This window comes from Vanderwaltozyma polyspora, genomic scaffold, assembly GCF_000150035.1.
Source record: "Vanderwaltozyma polyspora DSM 70294 KpolScaffold1013 genomic scaffold, whole genome shotgun sequence".
Lineage (NCBI taxonomy): Eukaryota > Fungi > Ascomycota > Saccharomycetes > Saccharomycetales > Saccharomycetaceae > Vanderwaltozyma > Vanderwaltozyma polyspora.
The window spans coordinates 68,630-78,900 of NW_001834682.1; the positions used below are offsets into that span (position 1 = coordinate 68,630).

The 10,271-nt window shown below is 32.5% G+C and overlaps 3 protein-coding genes and 1 non-coding gene across 4 annotated transcripts; 1 reads left to right on the plus strand and 3 right to left on the minus strand.

Annotated features, from left to right (window-relative positions):
* Positions 1-62: 62 nt before the first annotated feature.
* Positions 63-1,967, plus strand: PRP39 (Prp39p; the record flags this gene model as incomplete). The annotated part of the gene is made up of 1 exon (XM_001646166.1): positions 63-1,967. The coding sequence occupies one exon, from the start codon at positions 63-65 to the stop codon at positions 1,965-1,967; it is 1,905 nt and encodes a 634-aa protein (XP_001646216.1).
* Positions 1,968-2,042: 75 nt separating this feature from the next.
* Positions 2,043-3,764, minus strand: RAD7 (UV-damaged DNA-binding protein RAD7; the record flags this gene model as incomplete). Its single annotated transcript, XM_001646167.1, has 1 exon — positions 2,043-3,764. One exon carries the CDS (start codon positions 3,762-3,764, stop codon positions 2,043-2,045), a length of 1,722 nt encoding a protein of 573 aa, XP_001646217.1.
* Positions 3,765-4,130: 366 nt separating this feature from the next.
* Kpol_1013trna2 lies at positions 4,131-4,201 on the minus strand. The gene has a single exon. It is a non-coding gene; the product is annotated as a tRNA-Gly (tRNA).
* Positions 4,202-5,405: 1,204 nt separating this feature from the next.
* Positions 5,406-10,103, minus strand: GDB1 (bifunctional 4-alpha-glucanotransferase/amylo-alpha-1,6-glucosidase; the record flags this gene model as incomplete). The annotated part of the gene is made up of 1 exon (XM_001646168.1): positions 5,406-10,103. The coding sequence occupies one exon, from the start codon at positions 10,101-10,103 to the stop codon at positions 5,406-5,408; it is 4,698 nt and encodes a 1,565-aa protein (XP_001646218.1).
* Positions 10,104-10,271: the final 168 nt, after the last annotated feature.

Sequence of the window (10,271 nt, forward strand, 5' to 3'; positions counted from 1 at the left end):
GGTTATTTTGAGTTGAAAGAAGCTTCAGAGGGCATACTAGTGGATACTGAGGTTGGTTTGTTATGGTCAGTGCATTTCAAGATGAATTGGGTGGTTTAGATCCGACCTTTTTGAAAGAAAATAGTGAATTAGTTGAAAATTGTAATCAATTAGAATGGGATGATATTAATTCTTTAAATGATGTTGTTTCAAGTGTTGAAAAAGTTGTATTGAGATACAAGAATCCTAATCAGCAAATTAAGAATTGTTTAGATTCGATACTGAAGAAAATATTATTTAGGTATCCTTTATTGTTTGGATATTGGAAAAAACTGACTGCAATTAGATACCAACTCTTTGGGTTAGAGAAATCTATAGAGACACTTAGTGAAGCGCTAGAGTTATTTCCTGCTTCTTTAGAATTGTGGTGTGACTATTTAAATGTTTTATGTGCAAATAGGCCTAACGAAGTTGAATTTATAAGGGAAAAATTTATGATCGCTAAGAACTTGATTGGATATCAATTCCTTTCAGATTCGTTTTGGGATAAATACATTGAATTTGAGTCTAAAAATTCAGATCCCAATTCTTTGGTAGATATTTATAAAGAATTGATTACGATACCATTGCATCAATATGCTAGATATAGTACAGCTTTCAAGAAATTGCTATCTCAAAATATGAAAAATGACTTTAATATAACAGAAAATGATATTGATAAAACAATAAAATCAACACAATTACAAGTCAACTCTATATGGCCATTCGAATCAAGAATTAAACAATCTTTTTTCAATCTAACACCAGTGAAACAGGAAGAACTTGAAAATTGGAATAATTATTTGGAATTTTTAATCAGTAGTAAATCTACGAATATAAATATCTCCAAAAAATTTATTGACTCAACTTTTGAAAGATGTTTTATTCCATGCCAATTTTACGAGCATTTTTGGTCAAAATATACTGGTTACTTAATATCAAGTAATGAAAATTATTTAAAAGTAATTGAAACCTATGAAAAGGGAACAAAAATTCTTCCCAAAGACTGTAAACAATTACGTTTAGATTTTATTGACTATTTGAAGAAAAATTTTAAACTTAATAAGGACTATATTTTTGAAGTCTTTGGAAGAACCATTGCCTTCTTGAATTCTATTTGGCCAAATGAAACAAATTTAATTATGGAGTACTTAGTGATGTTGAAAAGATATAAATATAGCGCTGAATTGGACCAGACCGATAAAGAAATATTAGAAAAACAGACTGCATTTTCAAATTATTTAAACAACAGCATAGAGAATTATCTGAATAAGAACAATAAATTTGAAAGTTCATTACTTCAATCTATTATTAATGATAATAACATCTCGGTATTAGTAGTGGAGCTAATTAAAATCAATTGGCTAGTGCTGAAAAATACAATGCAAACCATAAAGTATTTCAACCAGTTCAGTAAAAATCCAATTTTTCAAAATTCAGTATCATTCTGGTTAATATACTATAAATTTGAAAAAAATTGTAAGAACTTTACTAAATTAAACAAATTCATAGATCAGCTAGGAACTCAAATAATATTGCCTACTCAGATCATGAATGATATTCTAGATGATTACAAATCTTTTTATCTTTTAAAATCCAACATATCTGCATACCAAGCAACAACAACGAAAAGACTTCACTCGAACGAATTATTAAATGACCCAATCTTATTCAATAGTATAAAATGTAACAATCCAAATCCGAATAATTTTTCGCTGACACTTAATGTAAGCGACTGGCATAAAACAGTTAACTACAAATCTAACGGTCACCCAGGCATAATAGTTGAAAAACCACAAATTACAAATCCCATTATGGAGCAAACCTTAAAGTCATTTAACAACACTGCTCCACCACTACCAAGTTTTAGGAATATAGAGAAGATTAATCATCCAATAAAATATGATGACGCTTTTTCAACTATTTACCTACAAGAATCTACTAATTAATATAGATATATTATAAATAGTGCATGTAATGAATGGTTAATGTTTATCAATAATTCAAAGTAAATAATGTTATAGTTAAATACTATCACTCTGTCTACCAATCACAGTAAGACCATCTCTTATCGTAGCATTAGATGTTACAAGATTATCTCCAAAAATATCCATTATTTTCAATTTTGGATTTTGATTGCCAATGATCTTAACCGACTCATCGTTAATACAACGAACAAAACTAACATCTAAATGTTCTAAATTTGGGCAGAACATTATTTCAAATAGTTCACTTGTCAATTCTTTCATAGAGTTAAGATTCAAATAAATCAGCGAGTCTTTAGCTTCGTTTGCAAACAACTCTGCCACTGCTGGGTTACCAATATTTAAGCATTTAGCAAAACTACAGGATTTTAAATTAGGCATGGGAGTTTGACTTAGAAAATATATGAGTCCATCGGAAGTTATCTGATCCAGCTCTGACAAGGAAATATTTTCTAGATTCTTGTTGTCACTCAAAAATGCTGACATTCCATTAATTAACATGGAATCAGTAAGCCCCTGACATCCGTCTAAAGTCAAAGTTCTTATATTTGCTCCAACTTGTCCAAGTATATTAATTACTACTTCATCATTTACATCTTCTTCGTTGTATGGATATTGAATTGATATGGTATGGAAGGCTGGATTATTCAAGTATTGAGGGATTAACGAGTAATTGAATACACAATCCAATCGAGAAAGTCCCAGCGATTCTAGGGAGGAACCACAGTTTCGCAATAGACATGACAAAGAACTGTCATTGAATCTATGAGTATTGGAAATATGAAATTCCTTCAGACGGCCTTTCATTATCCCAAAGAATTCTTCCCAAGTTGCTTCGTTTATTAAAAATGGTCCATCTAGTTTCAATGAAACAAGATGTGGCAATTTCTCTGCAATGTAGAGAAGAGATTCATTATTTAGTTGTCCACACATTTGTAATGATAGCTCCTTAAGATGCGGTGAGAATATTGCTAATGATTTATATCCTTCAAAAGAGAGTTTAGAACAGTCATGAAATGTCAAACTTGTTAACTCGGTTTTTAGAAAAAGTTGAAGAGTATTGTCATCTAGGGCTCTGTTTTTTGAAAGAGCTTTTGATAGATTTTCTAAATTATTTGTCGATATTCCACCCAAAACTTTTCTCAACTTTGAATAAATTGTCGATGATAAGTCTCCTCTAGTAGTCCCAGAGTCTTCTGATTGAAGACGCTTAATATTTTCACTAATTTTATGTATACAAAGACTTTGTAATCTTGGTAACCGTACTGTTTTACGATTTAAAAGGTCAGCTGCCCTATTACGTTTCCTCTTCCTACTTTGTAGAATTTCTTTGGTTTTTTTCTTAGCTGATGGATGATCTGGATTTAACCTTGACGATTTCCTTTGTATATTGTTTGTTATGGAGACCTCAGTGCCACTATCTTCCACATATTCTTCTTCATCACTATCAATAGTTTTAAATTTCCTTCTTCGACTTGATGAACCCTCGTCATCGGATGATTCCGATTCTAAATTAACACTATTCCTATCTTCCTCTTCCTCTTCCTCTTTTATCGATTTATCAAGAGTTTTAACGTCTACTGACGAAGACGATTCCTTTGTAGAAATATCAGTTTCCCCAGTAACCTGGTTTTCTAGCCATCTTTGTCTAATCAATTCTGCACTAATACCTTCTTCTTGTAAAAATTGGGTTAATGCTGAGTTAGGACCTTTGATCCCTTCGGATCCATTTGCTCTACCACGATTTCTGCTTCTATACATTTAACTCTATAATTAGTCCAATATTCTACAATGAATATTAGCAATATTTGTACTATATTTGTAGCACTTCCCAAAATGTTAACTTAAATTCAATATCCATGCTCATATTCATAGAAGTATGGCTTATTAACGTTCTTAAATTATTCATCGCATCGCTTTAAATCAACTGTTAATTTGTAGTTCCCTACATAAATGATTAAGAAAAGACAAAATTGTTGATTTAGTAAATACAATGGTGATATAGCATGGATATCCGTTTTAAGATAGACTTGGTTAATACGAATATAGTATCTTTCATAAAGAGGGTATTGACTATTCTTATTCTTCATTGATTAGAACTGTCTACCAAAAGGACAAAAAAGAAACTGCGCAAGCCCGGAATCGAACCGGGGGCCCAACGATGGCAACGTTGGATTTTACCACTAAACCACTTGCGCTTGTTAACTGTTGACTTTTGTTGTAATATGTTCGATACAATTAGTCTTTTCTTTTTGTGGATGTGTATTGATTTCGGATTATAACATAATACGAAGAAGTGGAGTAATCAGTAAACAAAGGATTTGCGACACTGTCACAAACAAGAACGTATATAAAGAACTAGATAATTATCATAGCTACATAAACAAGTTCCCAAACTAAAGGGGACAGACTTAATTATTATTACAATATACAACTTAATATATTAATCAGTATATCTACCTTTAGCTTATACTAATATATTAGAATATAGTACACATATTACTTCTTTAACTAATATAATACTTATTCACTATTATATAATAACCGGTCAAAACAATACACAACGACTGAATGAATGTCACGTGAACTATGTAAGGGTAACCTAAGGGTCCGAAGGCATCTCATCGGAACTGAGATATATAAAAGCGAACATGGGTGCAGTCCCGAGTATATAGTTGTCTTCTATATCGTTTATAGTTTATATAGAAGGACAAGACTAACAAGCTTAAGATCGTCAACTATCTTATATACTTGTCCCTTGTCCACAATCAAGACAAGACTAATTGTATCGAACATATTACAACAGACTTGGAAATATTTTGTAGTAATATCATTGGGAAAAATCATCACGTTATCAAAATTTGAAACCTATAATCAAGGAGTACACGATCACACATTGAATATTTATTGAGTAGCGATATTTAGATTAAGGAAGATTAGTTTAAGTATACTTTCAGACTTAACTTCCAAGAGCATCTTCTTATACTAATTCTAAGTTTTTTCATTAATTAGTGACGTCTTTGAAGAAATATTGAATTATGCAGGTTCTGGAAATAATGTTCAGAGTAATCATTATAAGGTGGGAATTCAGCTCCTAAAAGGGACAATTGTATTTGTTAAGATTTGTGACATTTTGATTTTCGGTAAGCTATACGGGAGTTCTCCCTGTAATTCAACGAAACAATTCTTGAAAGTAACAGATACATTAACAAAACGTCCAAGAGTCAGTTGTATTCTTAGATATTTCAATATTTTTCACCAATTTTAGTTCCCCTAAATGGAGATGTAAATTAAAGATATAAAATAAGTTGCAAAATAGTATACAAATTAGATAATTAATGATTAAATTAACGTAACATTTTTTTTTAAAAAACAAACAAACATCAACCCAAACCAATTTCTCTATTGTTTCAAATCCTTTCTTTTAAGTTCCATTTCATACCAATGTCTTCTATGGTTAACCCAAAGATCAAATACCAAATCTAATAAACAACCAGTACTCCAAGCCTGAGTAGGACAGGAGTCATTACAGACCGCTCCGTCTTTGTTTGTTAATTCAGGAAGACCTGCCCATGGACTTGATGCAATCAAAGCTCTGTGGTGTTCTAATCTTTCATATAATTGTTGGAATAAGAGTGAAGAAGGCTTTGTCTTACATTCACTTTGTGCAAATGGATTACTTATAAATTCAAAATGATGGTAAGCTCTTAGGAAATAACCATAGCACCATGTCCATTCAGGACCTTGATGATAGTTTCTACCCTTGGATGTAGCAAAGTCGGTAGAATCTTCACTATTGATGTAGTATGGACGATAATTATAATCACTTGGATCTAGCGTACGCATACCAATAGGTCCCCTCAAAATTTTATCAGCCATACGAACTGCATAAGCAGCATGGTCTGGAACAAACAATTCTGGAGCCACTGCCATGGCTATAGCAAAGTTAGGTCTAAATTGATAATCCTCGTAAGGTTTTCCAGACTTATACAAATCCTTGTAAATACCTCTTCTATTAACAATTGAAGAATCAATGTCGTAATGCTTATCATCAGTTGGGTCTAATGGAATATAAAACTTCTTTTCGAAATTTTCTTGAACCAAATCATTCCATTTCTTAAAAGAAACCTTTTCGCCATTTTGATTTTCAACTTCAGTAAACTTGAAGTGTCCTTCTTCATTCATCTTAATAACAAATCTTAATGTACTCTTCAACAAACCATTGATTTCAACAACTGCACCGTCTCTTGGGGTACCAGGAACACCGACCGAATTTGCCTTTTCACTTTCACCCATTTTATCCATCCAGGTACCACAATTGTATTGACTACCACCATGCACTAGACCTGTTTCCCAATCGACATAAATTTCTACATCGAAACCCTTGTCAGTCATGACTCTGTCAATCTTAGGACCAGCATTTGCCTCTCTGAATTTGATCCCTTTAGCATGTCTAGCTAAGATTTCATATACAACTTCCTCTATAGTAGAACTGTAGCTAAATGCCAATGGATCATCATATTCAATATAAGTGTCATCTAGTGGGAATCTTCTAGTAACCTTCTCCTTTAGAATTTGTACGCCATCTGGCACAGAATCAATATAATCTTGGACTGATTGTAAGAAAAACCAAGCCGCATCACGGGCATTATATCTAGGGTTTCTACCAGCATCTAACAGGTTTGGAATTAAACCGTGTTTCAATGTCTTCGCAAATGCCAAAATATGATCTTTGGCTTCATCGAATCTACCGGTTGCCAGTAATAAACCTCTCAAAGATATAAAAACATCTCTCCCCCAACATCTCATATATCCAGTGGAAAAGAATGGCAGACCAGCAGCCATTGCTGGTACTTCTTTATCTGGGAAAATTGATGTCGATTTCATCTTTGAGACCATTTGAATTGATGTCAAAGCTAGACTTTGGATAAATAAGGTGGAATAACCAATATGATCTGGGAACAATTGCATTGCTCTAAATCTACAACAACCATACATTATACCAATAATAAAAGCGAAATAACTTGGGGCCAAGTAGTTAGGTAATTTCTTTACTCTATCAAACCTTGATCTAAACCATTCTTGCACTTCTGCAACACCTGGCTCATTAATATAATTATCCAATCTGTTGATAACATAGTCCAATGCCCAGTAACCATCACGTAGATTTGCACTAATAGGATGACCAAGATCATTGTTAAACATCACATCTCTCAACACAGAGACCCAACCTTGAAGACCACAATATACTAGTTTCCCGTAATTTGGAAGATCATAGGCACCATTTCTGCCACAACTGACATCATATTCTTCAGCTTCACTTCTATACAAGATTGAATTTAGAGATTCCAAGGTCAATTTTTCAGTGGCTTGAATAGCACCAGATCTAATAAATTGATCTAGCTCATCATCAATTTCATTCTGTTGAGTAGCAAATATAGCAATCGAACCTTGTGGGAATTCATCAGGCAAGGTAATTGTAGAAGCCTCTGCTTGCTCATCATAGGTAACCTTAAAACCTTTCAATTCCTTTAATTTAGTAGGGATACCCTTAATATAAGTTTTGTCATCTTTTGGAACATCACCTGCTTTTTCCAACGTATAGGCAAACTGCAAGTCACAAGTAGCATGACTTAAAACAATAGGAGGTAATTTTTGATCACCACCGAAATCATTGAATTTGGTTCTTGCAATTAAATAGAAACCAGCACCTTTTTTAGAGTTGACTCTATGGAAAGTAATATACTGGCCTTCTTGATGAACATGCATTTCCGCATCTTCGATGTCAGTGGAAATTTTTGCCATTTTATCTCTCAGCTCATTCAACAACTTTTTAACTTTACCAATACCTTCATCTTGAGGGCAGTCAGTGATACAATATTGTCTTTTTTCATTCACCAAGTCTAATAAGCTTGGGAATATCTCATCATAACCATATACAGAACCAATAGCACTGGAACATAAGGCTACTAATGCAGCGTTTGGAAGTGTATCTTCTACTGTCCTTTTTTGATATGGCATTTGATTATCATGGGTACAATCCATAAATAGAGCATGAGGAGGTTGGGCAGATAGAATCTTTGGGATCATAATTTCAGAAACACATCTGACCGCTGGGAACTCCTTGTTACATAGATGATAGTTTGAATCAAGTTTCAAATCAGGTGAATAAGCGATGTTATCTGTTGGAACAAATTTGTAGGAACCAATTGGTCTACCACCATAGTTATAAACTAATCTAGCCAATTCATCTTCCGACCAACATTGCATAGCTTCCCTAATCAAAGAACTGATAGCCAACCTTTCAACGTATAAACAATCAGTAGTTTCTGAACCTGAGAATAGTTCTGCGACAACATATAGATTTGGATTGAATTTTCTTGCTAAATCCAAGAAATATTCACCAACATGGAGTGGAGTTGAATGACAGTTATCAATTCTAAAACCATTGAAGATTTTAGCATTAACTTCTACATATTTTGACATTCTGTCCCATAAGTAAGGGGAATCTTCAGGAGACTTACCATATCTTAATTTAACACAATCACCCCAAACAATGACTTCTCTGCGTAAATAAGATTTTGTTTGTGGAGAAGCAAAATCCACCAATGGGTTACCATTCCAAATCCAACCATTGTTAGCTAAGGCATACTTAACACCATCCTTACCAACAAATCTTGTGAAATAAGGTTCAGTCAATGGCGAATCGTCAGTAATATTACCCAATTTTGGACCGTGACCATCTAATCTTAAATACTTGATTCTATTGTACAACTGTTCTAAAATTTCGTTAACATCATCATCGTAGGTTCTGTAAAGTGGTAAATTTATTTCATTCAATAGATTTGTCACGAAATCTTCAACCTTTTTATCGAATTTATCGAAATTTTTAAACTTCTTTAAGAATAAAACAAATCTGTCATTGTCAATTGTGTGAAAGTTTCTTTCACCGAGGATATGAAAAGGTTGAGCATTGAAATCTTTTGCAAAGATTTTACTCAATTCTACTACATTATTTAAGGTTGATTCAGGAATATCATTTATAATGTTTTGTTCGTTATCTATCAATTTTTTGCTGGCATCGATAGTATCGTATGATTTTTCTAAAAGTTCTAAAGTTTCTTCGATATTAATTACATAATATTCCCATAACTTCAGTTGACCTAAAACATGAATTTTGATACCATCCATAATTTTGAATAAATCATCTTCACTTTCAACAGAGCAAGGGTAGTTTAGATGTTTCAACTCTTTACTAAATTCTAGTAAAGCTTCATCTAATTCCATTGCAGCAATCAAATGAGGGGCAGTAACATGATTGTAACCAGCCTCTGGATGTTCTCTTAGCCATTGAGAATTGTTTGCTGTATGATTAAACACGATATCAGTCAATGATAAGATACCATAATCCTTTTGCAATCTTTTAACCATGTTATCTACATCTTCAATATTATTTGGAAAAATCTTTGGGTCGAATTCTAATTGATCGTAAATGGAGTAAGGAGAATTCGACTCACCTCTTATAGTTAAAGGGGTGAAATGAATCATATTGTAACCCTTATTTGAAACTTTTTCAAATATTTTAAACCATTCTTTGTTAAGATCATTACCTAGCCATTTTGATACTATAGTTTGACAATTAATCGAATTCAAAGGTAAGAATGTCTTATTTATTGATAAACTTGGAGGTAAAACGAAATAATATTTCTTTGTAGTTTGTAAATTGTCACTTTTATTTCTGAAAGAGATGTAGAAACAAAAAGAACCAGGTCTGAAAATTTCCAAATCAATAGTGTCATCATTATAGAAGGTTGACTTTATAGTTTTTTTATAAAACTTACCTCTGTTGAAAATAGTACCTGAATCAGGTGGACAATTGGTCCATATCAAACCATCTCTTGAAATAGGGGAACCTGCGGCAATTAATAATCTTAAAGTATAAATAGGTTCATTATTAGTTAGATCATTTTCTAAATTGCAAGGTAGAGAAGGTAAGGTCAGAACACCGTCCTTATCTGAAGAACTATTATTGGCAATTGGTTCACCATATTCACCTAACCTTAACAATAAGGTTCTTTTCGAACTTGGATCAAAACTCATTTTCTTATTGCTTTAATCTGATATAATATAATATAATATAATCTAATATAATTCAATTCAATTCAATTCGACTTAACTTAAAATAATATAATAATTTATAATGGTATTATAACATAACTTTGGAAAATACCAAAATTAAACTAAACTAAAGTAAAAAGTAAAGATAAA